Source organism: Pavona decussata, unplaced genomic scaffold, assembly GCF_977016875.1.
Source record: "Pavona decussata unplaced genomic scaffold, jaPavDecu1.1 SCAFFOLD_26, whole genome shotgun sequence".
Classification (NCBI taxonomy): Eukaryota; Metazoa; Cnidaria; class Anthozoa; order Scleractinia; family Agariciidae; genus Pavona; species Pavona decussata.
This window is the reverse complement of record NW_028145449.1, coordinates 1,391,273-1,407,760: the sequence shown is the minus strand read 5'-3', so window position 1 is coordinate 1,407,760 and position 16,488 is coordinate 1,391,273. Positions and strand designations below refer to the sequence as shown.

At 37.6% G+C, this 16,488-nt stretch overlaps 4 protein-coding genes across 6 annotated transcripts in view; 1 reads left to right on the top strand and 3 right to left on the bottom strand.

Moving 5' to 3' along the window:
- The window catches only part of LOC146485444 (extracellular calcium-sensing receptor-like), a 175,686-nt gene that overhangs the window by 101,997 nt on the left and 57,201 nt on the right, over positions 1–16,488 (bottom strand). The window lies entirely within an intron of this gene.
- LOC146485450 (uncharacterized) lies at positions 342–5,281 on the top strand. Its single transcript, XM_085103342.1, has 3 exons — positions 342–626; positions 1,091–1,200; positions 4,895–5,281. Exons 1-3 carry the CDS (start codon positions 509–511, stop codon positions 5,132–5,134), a joined length of 468 nt encoding a protein of 155 aa, XP_084959468.1. The 5' UTR covers positions 342–508; the 3' UTR covers positions 5,135–5,281.
- Positions 6,423–9,977, bottom strand: LOC146485449 (fibroblast growth factor 2-like). 3 transcript variants are annotated; one of them, XM_085103339.1, is made up of 4 exons: positions 9,784–9,977; positions 9,587–9,720; positions 7,399–7,502; positions 6,423–6,679 (listed from the first exon to the last, which is right to left on the bottom strand). In XM_085103339.1, the coding sequence occupies exons 1-4, from the start codon at positions 9,843–9,845 to the stop codon at positions 6,473–6,475; spliced, it is 507 nt and encodes a 168-aa protein (XP_084959465.1). In that variant the 5' UTR covers positions 9,846–9,977; the 3' UTR covers positions 6,423–6,472. The 3 variants fall into 3 exon arrangements, with proteins under 3 accessions (XP_084959465.1, XP_084959466.1, XP_084959467.1); XM_085103340.1 differs by having other exon boundaries at positions 9,587–9,908; XM_085103341.1 differs by lacking the exons at positions 9,587–9,720; positions 9,784–9,977 and adding an exon at positions 7,945–8,165.
- On the bottom strand, positions 10,065–15,286 carry LOC146485448 (fibroblast growth factor 2-like). The gene is made up of 3 exons (XM_085103343.1): positions 14,906–15,286; positions 12,699–12,802; positions 10,065–11,493 (listed from the first exon to the last, which is right to left on the bottom strand). Exons 1-3 carry the CDS (start codon positions 15,033–15,035, stop codon positions 11,314–11,316), a joined length of 414 nt encoding a protein of 137 aa, XP_084959469.1. The 5' UTR covers positions 15,036–15,286; the 3' UTR covers positions 10,065–11,313.

Here is a 16,488-nt window from a genome sequence, read left to right as displayed (position 1 = left end):
TATACGAACAATACCCTAATAACGATATGACCATGTCATTTTTCAGTTTTAATTGCAAATAAACGAGTGAGTTCACGTTTATTCTCAGGCTAAATCAAGATTTTGAACAAATTTGTATTTTGTCTTTTAAAGGAAAACATTTGCGCCACTCGACCCTTTTGAGTGGGCATTGTCATCGCTCACTTTAAAATATTTTCAGTCTGTAGCAAATTTTCTCTGTTGAAAAATGATAACTGTCCTCGCGTAAAGAATAACGTCAGCATTCTTTGTCGTCTAAAAAAAGCAAAATAATCATGACCAAGGATTGACAGGCACATACGATGACGTTCGACCAATGAGCAAGCACAAGAACGAAAATCACGTGTTATATATCCACATGATCAAATGTTAAAAGGGCGTTGTGAAGGGTGGTGACACCAAAACCTTTGAGAATTCGTCAGTAATCAGCCACGATTTCTTACTGAGAACTTTCAATAGTATCTCGCTTGCTATCCACTATCGCAGCTTGATGGAGCAGACAACAGAAGTTTACTTGCGTTGGTCTAAAAGTCAAAAATATCTTTGCATCACTAACGACGAAGTAAAAGGAATCGAAGAAAAAACAGACGACTCTGGTAAGGACTTTGGTAAGTAATAAAAAAATTTCTGGAACTCCTTTAATTAAATCTGTCGCCAAAACGTAGCTTTTTTTTAAGCGGTGTGACTAAGAACTGTCAACTTCAAGTTGAATTGCAGGTCAATCCATAGTTAAGGCAGCCGCTTTTTCAGTCAAGGACGTTACGCCTGTAGCCTTTTATTTTTTGCTTAATCTTTACTTGAGTGTGACAGATTGATTGATAAAGGAAATTAAAGAACCCTTGATGCTGTGTGATGGGAGAAGTGCGAAGAATTGGGTTCGTTTTCAATTCCTCGTATCTACGTGTGTTTGAAGAAAATACTTTCATTGAGTGGTCCCCTGTACCTAGCATGCCTAAAATACCCCACGAACATTACTGCATTTGATAATTTTATTCCAAGCTGGTGTACATATGGCTTTACAAATTTCACATTTCGTAATGAAACTAAAATGTGATCATATTTCTTTTTTTAGTCAAAATTAAGAAAATCTCTCCGGAAGGAGATTCCGTACGGTTGGAAGCGTCTGAAAAGTACGTTGGGGTCCAGGAGGATGAGGAAGGGCGCCTAATTGTCAAGTTATTCGTAAGTATCATAAATTTCTATTTTACTGCAAGTACACATTCAAGCTTCCTATTTAGTGACCCCGTATAAGTGCCCAGTTGTGTGAATGGCTCTGAGAGATGGAGAGTGATAGACAGAGCCGATAGGTTTAATGAGATAAATCATTGCAGTTTCTGAGCTGAATTACGATTTACTTTACATTATAAAATAGGATACTACAAAATACTAGAATTTAGATCTAATGGGAAAATATGAAATTATACGTCTAAAAGGCCTAAAAATTATGTGAAAAAAACCCGAATTAGTAAGAATAAAGTACTTTCCAAAAAACGGCCTTACATTTGTTGTTGGCAACGGAGTGATAAATTAGTACTCTTTCACTACTCTGACTTCTCTTAACTACTCTACCAGTCGTAAAGAATTTAGTTCCGGGTTTTTCGTTACCCCCGTGAACAAGTTTAAAAGCACTCGTTTTTTCTTATCATTAAGCAGTGATGTCACTTTCCAGGAGCATCCAATGGCTTTATTTCGGTTGACATCTGTTTGGAAGGTCTTAATCACCTCAGAAATTCGTATTTTGTTTTCAAGAAAATCTATAGTTTTCTTCAGCAAAATGTCGGCTCAAAATTTCACGACACTGTAAAATCAATTCCTTTCATTTTCGGAGGCGCAAATGTCTCGTTTAAAATGCGAAATAAGGCCAGCCAACATTTTCATAAAGATAACAACAGCTCGTAAATTCGGGAGAGAAGATTCCGTTTCCTAAAAAGGTTCTGCAACTAAAATTTTCAACTTAAGCAGCAGAACAGATCATTTAATTCAGCACACGCAAATGTGTCTTTGACCCTTTAACCCGTAATATCAAAGAACAAATTCTCATATCTTGGCCCCATACTTTTCTCATAAAAGTACTTGGGAGAAGTTATTGAAATACCAAAACAATTCATCTTGAATGATTGTATCTTAAAGTCCCATGACCTCATGGTTGAATAAGTATTGATATAACAAGGAGAAATTTGATGCTGATCACTGTTAGGGCTTAAAGGGTTAAAAGGTAACTAAACGATCTGGAAACACAGAAAACAGCATTTGAAGTGCCTTGGTTTAATATTCTCGTTGAGTACCCATACCCTTGCAAAGTCGTCATCGAGCGAACACTTTATTAATACACTCGAACAGAATGATAAATGTTCAAGACGTGCAACAAAAGTTGATCCCTTCACTCTGGTTGTAATCAGGAAAAGCTGATCAAGAATTTATTGTTTTTGCCTCGAAACAACGTCAGTGTCGTATACAAACAATACCCTAATGAAGGATTTGACCATGGAATTTTTCTAATTTCAAATGAAACGTGTGAGTTCACGTTTATTCTGTGGCTAAATCAAGATTTTGAACAAATTTGTGTTTTGTCTTTTAAAGGAAAACATTTGTGTCACACAGCCGTATTGAGTTGCATTAGCATTGGTTACTTTAAAACATTTTTAGTCTGTGGCAAATTTTCTCTATTGAAAAATGACAATTAAACTGTCCTCGCTTACAGAATAACATCAGCATTCTTTGTCGTCTAAAAACGCTCGTGATCAAGGATTGACAGGCACATACGCTGACGTTCGACCAATGAGGATGTACAAGAACGAAAATCACGTGTTATCCACATGATCAAATGTTAAAAGGGCGTTGTAAAGGGTGGTGACACCAAAACCTTTCAGAACTCTTCAGCTACGATTACTCAAAGTGGTGATTGATCATATGAATCACATTAAAGGGATTTTTGTAATTGAAAGCACTTATAAGTCTAGGATTGATTCTACTATTATTTTTAGTTGTTTTTTTTTTAATAAGGTGGGTGTTTAAAAACTATTCTAAAAATGTTCAAGGAAATCGGGCACACGTTACGTCACTTGACAAAGTTGAACAATTACCTGAACTATGAACCCTTGCAGTTTCGCGGGAATTTTGGTTTCATTTGGCACGTGCCAATTAATTTGGTCGATTTGGCTCAATTTGACAAAGACCATAGGTGCGGTTACACTGGACCTCTTCCCTAAAGCTTCCTTTTGAGAAAATAGCTTTGGTTTGGTTCACTGTGGGTTTTGATCGATTTCATGCTTTCGGTTATACGCCGATAAATTGCGATTTGGCGCCAAGATGAACACAGCACGTAAACAACATGTGATTTCTTGTGTTTGGTACATTTCACTTTCTCGTGATTGGTTGAGCCACTTTGGGTTCTTAATTATTACCCATGCAACTTATCTCTGGAACTGTCATAGGGAAATTCTTTTGTTCTTTTTGACGTATCCATGAAAATTTCCCGGAGGCAATTATAACTCTGGGAAAATCGGTTACACACAAAAAAATGCTTCCCAGTAGGAAAAAGCCATTTACCCAAGGTTAAAATGGCCAGTGCAACCGCGAAAGTAAAAAGGCCAACTTTGAGAATCTTGCCTTTTGAGATAGCGAAGATATAGTTTCATTAAGTCTGTGAATTTTCTGGATGTTGGTATAAGTAAGGAGCAAGTTTTTCTTGTCTTCATTCAAACGTCTGCAAGAATTCCTGAATCTTCGCTATTTGAAACGGTACTGACTTTCAAAATTGGCCATTTTGCTAATTTCAAATATTTTTTACAGCAGTATCACCGAATGTCCTATATCAAAATTGTAAAGGGAGAGGTTCACGGTTCTGCGTATGTCCCTGAATCAAAGTACTTTTTCGCCTTTGCTTGCCATGATCTAAGGCTGTTTAATTTTACTCGTTGTTTATGAACCATTCGGAAGGGAATAGGTAACTTGGGTGGTATTTTTTTCATATGATTGCGTTATTTCGCATGTAAATAACTGTAAAAATATCAACCGTGGAATAAATCCTACGGGTCAACGCTAAATTTAATATCGACAATATGAGTACAATCCACTAGCATTTTCTGTGAATTTTAGTCATCAGTCATTTTGCTTGGACTAATTATAGAAAGTGATAACTGAATTACATGTGAGTGGGATTTTAAGGCCATAAAGTTGATAAGAAAGAGAAAAAAAGCATTCAGATTCATTCACATGCGCGGAAATGTAAACCCCTCCCTATAAATTACCGTGACAGCTTTCTTGGTCGTTACAAAATGAATTCAATCAAAACTAAGCTGCATCTCTTGACACCTACCTTAAAACAGATTGTGTCTTGCTCATGTCTCGAATATTTATGTTTAAAATTACAATAAGATTGCAACCTCCTGTTGGGAAGCCGTATAAAACATTAAAGCAAAATGAATATTCCATTTCTTGTCTCGCGCAATTTTTTTTAGACTGCATTGAAAATTTTGCCTATAGTTGGTGTCAGTTGCGTAACCACCCACCCTCACCCAAGGCAAGGTGGTCCCTTTTCTGGTATTAGAGAGTTTAAGCAACGACGACGGCGACGGCAACGACAACGCCTCAAAGCAATAGGTTTAATGAGCAAAAACAATTGATCAACGTGAAATGACCACATTTAAGGTTTTGTGGAGAACGTGAACGCACGACAGTGAATTTTTCATTTTCCTTCTTAACTAGAACGCCACTCCTATCAATTTGGTTCCTTGATAGTTCTCCGTTTCTGTAGAAGTTGAGCGAGTTGAATTAATCGCGAAGTAGCGCAAATGAAATAAATCAGGTGACGTTTTCGTTGCCGTTGCCGTTGCCGTCGTCGCTGCTTAAGCTTCCTATTTCTGTCTTTTAACAGGGCGAAAAGGATAAAGATGAACCGAAATGTATATTTATAAAGGAGCCTGCTACTGGTGGGTTCAAGTTAGAAAGCCAGGACAAAAGAGGCAAGTACCTGGTGCTCAGTGGTGGCAAAGTAAGCGTCGCTACTGAGGCTACTGACGCCTCTGACGGGACCAAGGTCAGCAATGAAACCGGCAAACAGATGGTTTCTGATCCTGCAAATGGACCGGGAAATTGCTGGGTGACTGAACCCTAACTGTTACGCTCTATCTCAGCAAGTTAATTAATCAATGTAATCGAAATTAAAGTAAAAACACACGGAGGGTCGCATTCCTTCCTACTCATTTATCATATCAATACTGCTGATATTGAACGTCTGAAATAAAATTATTAAAAGATAAAATTGCCTGTGAAATCAAACTTAATCGTTTGCCTTTCGATTGTGTCACATGGGTGTTGATCGTGATGTTTTGACCGCTATACTACTGGTCTTGATCAGGCGATTGTGTCGACTGTAGCAGCGGTGTATCAATATAGGTAGCACCATGGTTGATGGTCATAAATGACGCATTTCTATCCTCAATTTGGGTGTCAGTGATTGGAGGATTTGCTTGAGATATGTCCAGAAATGGACGCTGATGAGATGCATGAAATGCATGATAGACATCACAAAGTGTCCCCTAACCTAAATTTTTACTAAAACACAAATAATTCTGTCAAACATGAAGTCATATTGAAACGACAAAAATGTCTGTCTTATATAAATGTAACCAAATTCAGGGTTAGGTGCATCTCTGGACATAAGTGCTTTGGTTAGACTACACGCTGTTCCCTCAGAGTTCGCTGTGAGAGTGGGAAAGGTAGGGGTGGCGCAGTGGTGAGAGCCCTCGCTTTCCACCAGTGTGGCGCGGGTTCGATTTTCGGCGTTGACGCCACACGTGGATTAAGTTTGTTGTTGGCTCTCGTCCCTGGCGTGCGCTCCTGGAACTCCTGAGAAGATTTTGGAGCCGCACAGCTATTTTACTTGTACAAAATTCATTAAAAAAAAAATGCAATTTTTTAGAATCGTGAATGCCAAAATATTTAAGTTTTTCGAGATTAAGAAACACATTGAGTTAAATTTGGACGAAAAACAAACGGTAATCTGTTGAGAAGGTAATTTTTTCCGGACTCTAAAGATATTCGGGAGCTTTGAGAAACGAACCCCTGCTCCGAGGGTTTTTATCCGTGTTCTCAAGTTTTCCTCTCTCGACAAAACCAACATCTCCAAATTCCAATAGACCATTTCCGGGTTGCTTTGAACCTCATTATGAAAGTGAGGCTAAGTGCAAAGTTTTTGTTATAAAAATTTATTTCAATTCATATGCAAACAAAACTAATTTTCATATGAAAAGTTTTGCACTGAGCCTCGCTTTTATAGTGAGGCTCACAGCAACTCGGAAATAGCCTATTCGACTTTTGAGGGCCACCCTAATTAACCTGGAGTTAGCTTAGTGCTACCTTCCCTAAATTTGTTATTTTTTTATTTATTTACTATCCATCCCTGAGCATTACATGTTTTTATTTGACAAATCAGTTATTGCTTAATGCAAGGTTAATTTTTCTCCATATTTTGGCAATGAATTGTCGTTTTAAAGAAAGCTACGGCTCTCTGGCCACGTTCAGTTTTGGGTCCAGGCTTTGTGCGGCCGTCTTTGGTCAGCGCCAGGTGCCAGCCAGCATGGGGCCTGGATTCAAATGCGCTGTAGCCTTTTCTATCAGTCTGTTTTTCTTTAAACACACAATCCTCGACCAAGGAACTCTGTTAAGAGATCACAATTTATACAAATTATACATGATGTGTCTTAAACTCTTACATGGGACACTGTCACGGGCATTACCCTGTGTTTTGATCAAAACTGCTTTAAATATTTGACAAGATTGACAAGATACCTTTTCTCTAACAACAAATTGCTCTTAGATCAGCCAGGGAAATATTAAGTAATTTCTCTTTGGAAGAACAAACTATAATCAAGTCTTTTTAGCGATTTCTCTAAAATACACTGGCTGGAAGAACTTGAACAATTTGGCCAATTCTTTCACGTTAATTACAATCCGTTTCAATCTTGGCCATCCGGCACCCGCAGCCCAAGACAATTGGCACTAGTTTCTGTGTAGTAGTAGGGTAATTGTTAACTAAACTGGACCATCATTTTAACGATTGCGTCGATGCATGACCGGCTGCCAAGATACTAGAACTGATAGATCTCCAATATTTTTTAAAATAAACTCAGAAAAAATGCCTCATTCGTCTGAAGAAAAATGAGAGAAAGCAAGAGCAAAAAAAAAAAACCCTTTTCTATTTCGTCGGAGAAAGCGGGCTTTCCAGATGAGCTAGGAACGACACATTGCGTTATGTACGTAATTAGGTAGCCAACCAGGTTGCATGAAACTGTTGCAATATACTATGATGAGTATACTATATTTTACAATATTATAGCGGCACTGAGCATTTTGCACGGAAATTAATTTTGCACTTACGTAAGTTGACAGGTTTCCCTCACTGTTCATTCCAACGTATTTATTAGCTGTCTTTCCTCGGATAACAGTTCCCTCTTCAGCAAGTGATGTCATTTCCAAGATTGCTAAATAAAAGGAATAATGGCATTCATTCCAAGGAATATTGAGAAATCAAAAGCTTTGTTTTTGCATGGAAACCCTCGCACTGAATTCGCTTCTGGCCGAGGCTTGCGGTGCGAGAACAAAGCTTTTTATTCTCCCGAAACTCAACATGGCCGCTGGGTGATAAGGGCTATTACACCCACAGACTCAACTGTTTGAACACCTTTCAGGGGATAATGACAAGTTTTCAAGTTTCAAGTTTCAAGTTTATTCAAAAATGTTTAACATAAAATTGAAAGACAACACTAACCCGCAAGTAGCTAGAGCTAATCTAGGCGGGTAGACCAGTACTAGCTTCGTCTACCGCTTTAATTTTAGTTTACTTTGTTGAGAAAAACTATCAGTTTTGTTGAAATTAAAGTTCATTGACAATTCAAATTTGACCGTACTTCTGGCTAAATTCACCTTCGATCACTTGCAATCTAAATCGAATGAACGTGACCGAACAAAGCGTCATGGAATCTTAATACGCGTCCGTCGAAATATTATCGGCAAAACAGAAACCGCATACACCAACCACTGTGGGCGTATTGCCAGTAGTTTAACAAGTAAACATTCACTCTCCAGTGCAATAGGCCATTTCCGAGTTGCTTTGAACATCATTATGAAAGCGAGGCTAAGTGCAAAGTTTTTGTTATGAAAATTAGTTTTCATTCATATGCAAACAAAACTAATATTCATATGAAAAGTTTTGCACTGAGCTTCGCTTTCATAGTGAGGTTCACAGCATGTGATGCAAAATAGCTGTCTCCCATTTTTTATGAGCAATAATATAGAGTCAATTTTGTATCCCTAATTATGACTGATGCTTCCCTCATTTTTTTTTAGCTCATCTTAAATAGAAAAAAAAAACACCATTTTTTTTTTGCGGTTTCGTCTAAAATTTTGGTTTTGATGAAGAAGAAATTGCAGAAGGTAGTGAATTTAAAAATAGAGCGAAATTGTGAAGTATGACTCATAGTGCAGTGAAAGTAAAATTCCGCACATTTGCTAAAATTAAAAATTACAAGCAGCTGGGCTTAAGACTAAAGCTATTTTCATGCCGCCTAGGTTTGACAGAAGTAAAAACTAACACGGATTAATAGTAAATGAATCGTTCCTTCGTAGTAGCATTACAAATTTTTCTTCGCTTAATTCTTGTTTCATTTTATCTTATAATCATGGTTCTTTACTAGGGTTGAAAACAACGTAGTTCTATGGGTTCTAAATACCCAGGACGGCTTTGATAGCTCAAATGATCGAGTATTTGCATTTAGTTGTGTTGCAAAGGTCATTAGCTCGAAACCGCTTTTCATAGGAGAATAAGTATGCAAATACTTTGGTCTGTTTCATCAAAACTCCTTAATTAATTATTTCATTTCCTTATATTTTCATCCGCAATACATATACGTTTTTTTTTTCAATTAACTTTATGGAAAAGCCTACATCACAAGACCAAAGGACGATAAAGCTTTTAAACTCTGCTGTGACTCACTCCTAGGAAATAAATCTAAGAGGCACTGAATGTTTATGATGTTTTCATCCATCCTAAGGCACTGACAGTCGAAATACCGGAAAGATTTTCAGTTTTCGGTTTTATCGCCTTAGCGCTACGCTTTAATTGTCAGCAACGTTAATTGAAAAAGCTGTATATTGCCGGAAATATTCATGTCTGCTGTAATCAAGAAATATTTCAGAAAATAAATAAATAAATACAAAAATATATTTAGCACAGAGCACTAATTGAAGACACTTCCAGATCAAATTGGAATTTGGAAATGTTTTTCTTGAAGAGGCTATAACAAGAGTACCCGGAGGAAATATATGGTTTAAGATGTAAATTTTTAATTCATTTTTATAATTTTTTAGAATTTTTAGAATTTAGTTAGGTGTCCACTATTAGTAGAGGGGACTTCTCCCCTCAGCTACATTTCTTGACACGTTAATAAAGTTATTATTATTATAAGCCCAGTAGGGACATTATGTGACGCGAGTGCGGAAATCGAACCTGGGCCATACTGGTGGATGGCGAGTGCTCTCACTACTGCGTCATCCCTCTATTACTCACTGTAGTCATCGTTTTTATCCTTTGTTCCTTCCACACTGTCCTCAGTCACTCGTAGGTAGTAGTCATGACGGCAGTTTAAGCGGACAAGGTGCGGAGATTCCGGTGTCAAGCCAGCCATGATCCGTCGTTCAACACTTTAAAAGCTTGAAATAGTTTACGATTTAAAAAAGATGGAAACTAAATTAATAACTGTGTACCTCGATAACTCGTGATCGCGGACCACTCCAGTCAGTTTTGAGACGAGTTTTCTATTATACATGCAACAATCCTTGTACTAACTGTGCACGTGGATGACACGTGCAGCAGTGACAATAGGTAGGATGTGCTCTTCACAGCGGTTAAGCGTGTGACGCATGCGCAGTTGACAAAGGAAAACTTAAAAATCAGTGATGAGAGAGTTACGTGATGTTTCGAAGATTACTCCTTGTCGCCATTTGTCAAATGTTAACTGTTTTTGACAGTACATTTACACAAAAAATTGCAAGTGCAAACATTTACATTTTATTTTATAGGTATAATAGCTATTAATAATATCTTAATTTATTGCAACTTATGTTTGTTACTATGTCGATAATGAAGATGATAAAATCCTATATTTTTTTTTAAGTAGCATCCCCCGGCATGTATAAATTTTTCAACATTTGGTTCAACATGCATTCAACACTTTGTTGAACAAAATGTCGGGAGCGTTTGAACAGGTCGTTCAACATTGTTGAAAGCTTGTTGGATCAAATTTAAATTGGTTTAAACTTTCATTCAACATCCATACAACATTTTCCTTTGTTCTCAAAAAAAAGGTTGAATGGTGTCGAAGCAGTTTGAACACTTCGTCCAACGTTTGTCCAACATCCGTCCAACTTTTGTAGAACGAATGTTGGTTACATGTTTAAACCGTTTAAACGAGCCTTGATTATGCGTCTAATCGTATAACTATAATGTTTGCTCGCGTTCAAAGTCAAGTCGTTTAACTTTTTTGCAATGCAAGAGTAATTTAAGTGGAAAGTCACTTCAACAACTTGAGCGTGGATACCATAAATTAAATTTTCGAACGTCCACACCCTTGCTTCACTCACTTCGCAAGAAAATAATTATTTACGCATTCTTCAAGATGGCGCTTCGAGAGCTTTGAAGACACAGCACCTTCTAATTTGAAGACATGTTTCGGCCTTGACAACCACCATTGTAAGTTACGAAATAAGTTATAGAATTGAATACGAAATGAAAATATAACACTAATTAGGAATGCAAACAAAATAGTAAAGAGAACAATAAAAGAATACGTAATTACTTGAGTCGTACCTAGGGGTTTTAAATATTGATTTAAGGGTGTCTTTTTCTTGTGGATATGAAAGATTATTTTATCTTTAGCTGCGAGCTGATAGAAGCATGATATAAACTGCTGAATCAATTGGAAGAACACGAAGTAGGAAATTTTCAGATTTAAATTGGCTGTTGTAACGGTCCAAACATGTCTTCAAATTATGACTGTCTTCCTGCTATCAAGGACTGTTGCCAATTATACTACAGAATTCTTTTTCGTAAAAACAACTCACGCAGCTGTTGACGGCGTTAATCAGTTAAAACCGGTAAACTCCAGAAACTAACTCGTCAATTAAAAGAACAAAAGTTAATGGTTGTCTGAATTAAAAAGATTAAATATGTTTCATATATTCACATTAAATTTCCGCGTGGCGGAAGCAAAGAAAGACAATCTCGTGACAGTATCATCAAATTTTTCCTGGTAAGAACTCCACAGCTCTCTGACTCGGGGCAGTTTTGGGTCCAGGCTTTGCTCTGCCATCGTTTGTCAGCGCCATATACCAGCCGGAATGAGGTCTGGACTCGAATGAGCTGTAGCCATTCACGTTATGACGTTCTTTGAATACACAGTTCTCAATTAATGAATTCTGTTGAAAGACGAAGAAACGTACTGAGTTAAATGTGTAAATGACAGAAATTGTTCAATTGTTTAATCAAATCTGTTTCATATTGTTCTTGTATGAAGATCGAAAAAAAGATTCCTTATCAATTTTTCTCGGCGCATAAAGAGTCACATTTTACTTCCAGTTGGTTATGATACCGCGTAAAACGGGAGACTGGGGATAGTAAGGGCTGTGACGTCGATACAGGAACGCTAGTCTCGTGGTTTCTCTATTCCTCAGTTGTTTCATTCTGAGTATTCAACAATCCCATTCATATTTTCGTCCACACAGTTTTCTTCCTCTGTACAACTGAGGAATAGAGAAATATATGTGTACGTAAATGGAGTCCGGTCAAGTGAAGTCAAGATCATTTTGTGATTTAACAAAAAGAGCTTCAAGATTTTTAAAATGATTCGTAAACTGATTTAGTAAACTGTCAGACTGACAAATAACTTATCACCTGCAAGCTGTCAAATTAAATGCCTTATCTTTTAATAACGAAGTATTTTAAAATTTTAACGCAAGTTCCACAAGCTTTCACTCGGTCCAGTCTTCCCATAATTTATAGAGTGGGGAATTCGGTTCAGTTACAATTACCAACAAGTGCAAATACGTCGTGAAGTTTCCTGCAAAGGATTAAGTAAAATAATATTCTCTTTTGTTTTACACCAACGACAATAACCTTATTTTCACATTTCCTTGATTTTCAAAGTTTCCAAATTGTTTTGTATTAGATAAGATACTTTACAGACAAAAGATACAATTCGTTTTACACTAAATTTATGTTATATTCTATGTGCCATTAATCCAAGATGGATGCACGTAGTCGCTGTCCAGTTAAAAAGGAGCTTTACAACGGATCGATAAATAAATATTATTAAATGAAAAAGTACATAAATTTAAGTATCAATGGAATTAAGCCATCAGTGGTTATTAAGGACATCCATATATAATTGAAGTTTCAAAAATGTTGGGAGAAAAATATCTCTGAGCATGGACTTGAAACCATCGACAAACTCAATGGCACATAGGACGCCGAGTCAGGGTATCGAAACCTGGACACGATGATAAGAGGTGAGTACTTTCATGATTGGGCAACCCCTGCAAAGCATGTTTTCTTTTCTTTTTCTACAATTTTTGCAAAGGTATCTTGCGTTATACACGAAGCGAAGGAAGAAGTTATCACTTACATAAGTCCCAAGGTTTCCATCACTGTCCATTCCAATGTATCTATTTGCTGCTTCTCCTCGTAACACAATCTCACCTTGACCGACTGACATCATTTCAAGGACGGCTGAAAATCAATAAAACTTCTCCTCAACGCATGCAGGAGACCAGTTCCCAGTTGTTCAAAGGGCGGATAATTTTATCCACTGGATAGGTCGCTATGCGGTAGATAGAATGCGTGCAATAATTTCCCTTCAGCCCTATAATTTGTGTATAAAGTAGAAGCGTCTGTCTAATTTAAGTAAGGGATTGTCTGAAAAACTTGCCAAAAGCTTTGGTTGAAGTACATTTTATTCGCTGGATAGCGATTTAATTATCCATTGGATAAAGTTATCTGCTCTTTGAACAACTGGGGCCAGGTGATTTCTTCTCACTGTATTCTCGTTTGTTTGTTTTTATTCCTTCAATTCAAAACTGATGGCAAGTTTGTTAACGCTATTTGAAAATGTCTATAATTTTACTGAACAACACCTTCCAAGAAATTCTGATCTTCACTGTCATCATTCTTCTCTTGTTTTGGGATCCTTAAATTATTTTAATTTTTTTTTTCCACTCAAGCCAAGATATTATGGATCGATCGAAATCAAGGTATCGAGATGTAAGGAGCAGTTACATCCATACGTACGATTTACACGTAACACTAAACTCGTCCCCAGATTGTCCCTTTTCTACAGAGGGGCGACGGCCCTGGTATCGGATTGAAATAGTCGGCGGTTTGCCTCGAAAATGTCCCCGCAATGCTAATTCAATGGCAAAATGACCTAGCTAGTTGCATGAAGAACGTTTTTCCAAAATGAACTCCGGAAATTGTCAAGATATTTTAGTTCGTTCCACTAAAAAGCCAGCTAATACTAAATATAGATAAGGGCTAAATTTCTGCCTGTATATCTTATCACACTATCTTGCATTGCTCGAGGTAAAAGGATGTAATGAATGTTGAAGTCTTTGGGAACGGATATGTAGGATCCATTTAAATATTAAAACTGACTACAATAACTGAACAGATCTGTTTAGAACAAACCAGTGAACTGTGTCGGTTCTTTTCCCGACCGGCTTGGATAATTTAAATCGCCTTTCACTTCAGAAAAGTATTTTGTCAGAAACGTTTTCTTTTTTGCAAACCAAATTAACATTTGCAAATGATAATCACACTACGGTAGCGAAATATATCAAATTCGTATATTTTGAATTACGGATGAAAGAATTGCTATAGATGAGACACCATCGCAGTAGTGTAACTTGAGCTGGTATGAAACTAAAGAAAGCCTGAATTTTCTTTTGCAGCTGCTTGGGTTCGTAACTGAAACGGTCACTCATTTTTTATCAATTCGATATTCTAAGTTTTGACTCTCTAGTGTTCAAGTTCTTATGGATGTACATTTTTAAAAAGAATGTTCTCGATGTTATTGCCTAAGGAAAGACCCAACCGCCTAAGGAAATAATTTTTAATTATTCCTTTTTTTCGAAAAACAAGAGCCAACACAAAAAGATGAAGCAAAACAGTTTTCATTGCGTGATGGTTTGACTTAAAACTGATCAGTATCAAAGGATAGATCTGCTTTTTATAGCATATTGAAACTGCATGTACCTCAGAAAAGTACTGCTTATAATAGCTTTGATTTGAATGGTCACACTTTTAAAGGATTTCATCCACTTCTAGGCCGATTCAAACGTTAGCTGCGTCACCTGGAACAGCATAATAAACAGCAGCACAGGAAAGTTCTGCTCAGTAGCTTTCATTCGAATAGTCACACTTTAGAATTTTATTAACAGACTTCGAATTCAAGAATCACCTGTACAGCATAATAAACAGCACCACAGGAAAGTACTTCCCTGTGGCTTTCAGTTGATTGGTTACATTCAGCTAAGATTCCATCGATTCACGATTTCTAAAGTTACCAAAGAAATTACCGCTCATGCAGTAATTTAACTTTCATCCTTGGGGTCTCTGTGATTTGATTTACACACGACGTTGAAGCATGAGATACGGCAGCACAGAAAAGTACCGCTCAATTTTCTGGATTTGCGTAGTAGCACAAGTCGACAAAGTGCAGGGCTGGGGAAATTACTGCCCATTAAATTTAATTTGAATTGTCTCGCCTTAGGGATTTCATCCACAGTTATAACTCAATTAACAATTGACCGACATTGCTTACAACTATATACTTACCAAAAGGATCGCTTGTTCCATGTTCACTGCTCCCAACTGTATCTTGCGTCACTCGTAACACAAACCCATGACGCGATATTAAATATGTCTTGCGAGCAACATTCGTTGTAATTTGCTGAGGCGAAGCCATGACCGCCTGCAGGCTTGCTGAAGATTGTATCTGCTCGGCCGTTCAAAGGTAAATATGTAAAGTTTGCAGGCACGAATAATGAAGATTCCTTAGCAAGTACCTCTTAATCATTTCCTGAGCACAACTCTTGTCATTGAAATGACATCCAGCGCCTCATTATCCCACAAAGTAATTCTGAAAGTACGTTCATGCGGTTGATTTAACTTGCACCAATATCACTGTCTGGGATCTAAAAATGAACACTTAGTGAGCGATTTCATTAATTTGCGATGTTTATCGCACAATTGAGTTTCTTGTAGTCTTTTGTGTCCATCGGTGTATAACGAGGGTAGATTTGCATGCAGTTTTGACCAGTCATGCATGTAAGAGTGGGCACATAAAACGGTTTTTAGAATGTTATACAACTGGCATAAATGTCAAACATGATGTAATTGTCAACTGAAAAAATTTGCGAGCAACAAAACGGGAGTTTAACTAAGTAGAGAAGTACTGAATGGATGAGGGTGGCTGAGCATTTTATAACGTCAAAGCACTGCCAATACTTGGGCTCTCTTGGGTTAATCTTGTACCCAGATTTCTCTCCAGGTTTGAAAATGGGTTACCCCGTTCCCAGGGTCTCTCCTTTTCCCGCCCATGAACGGAGAGAAAGGGCCAGGAGAGCCTTACAGTTCTCTCACGTTTCAGAACCACCTCAGTTACCACTGCATACGGTAACACGTGAAAAGACTGCTCAACAGTGTTTGAATAGCAAAAAGTTCGTTTTTGTGCCCTTAGCCTTTACACAAGCCAATTAGGAAGTAAGAAAACTGTTGTATCAGTCCTCCGGTATCCTTCTATCCATTTTCGTGTTTCTGTATTGTCTTACTTTTGTCCTATTTCGGCTCTTTCCTAAAGTTTGGGGAAATCCAGATATCCAAATTGTCGGGTCCAAACATACCCTGAAGTAGAAAGGCCGTGCCTTTCGAAATATTGAAAAATATACTTCTCTGACCGTGAAGCCAGCCTTGCTCCTTTTTTAGATTATTGGATCCAAGATGGTCACCACTTGGCAATCATGACGTAATTACCACGTCATATGACGTCATCACTTACTGTTGCGTACCTCAAAGGAAACATTTTTGGACGTACTCCGAGCCTCATTGTCATAGCCTTTATACTTGGGAAGTTATGGACGGGGTGGAATCTGCCCCCCCCCCCCCTCCCCTTCCCCTTTGGCCCCAGAAGACAAAATAAAACCCGGTCTAGGATGAAGTTGTGTGAATCATATAAGAAGAGTTTAAATAAGGGATTGGACTTTACTTTTCACTTTACTTAATGTTAAGGGGGGGGGGGGGGTAGGGTCAGGTGTATAACCGACTAGGGTACTTCGTGCCCTGTTGTTTTTCCACCTGCCCAAGTGTAGGACGAATCTGTAAATGAACAAAATAAATAAACTGTCCTTTTCGCTGCAGAT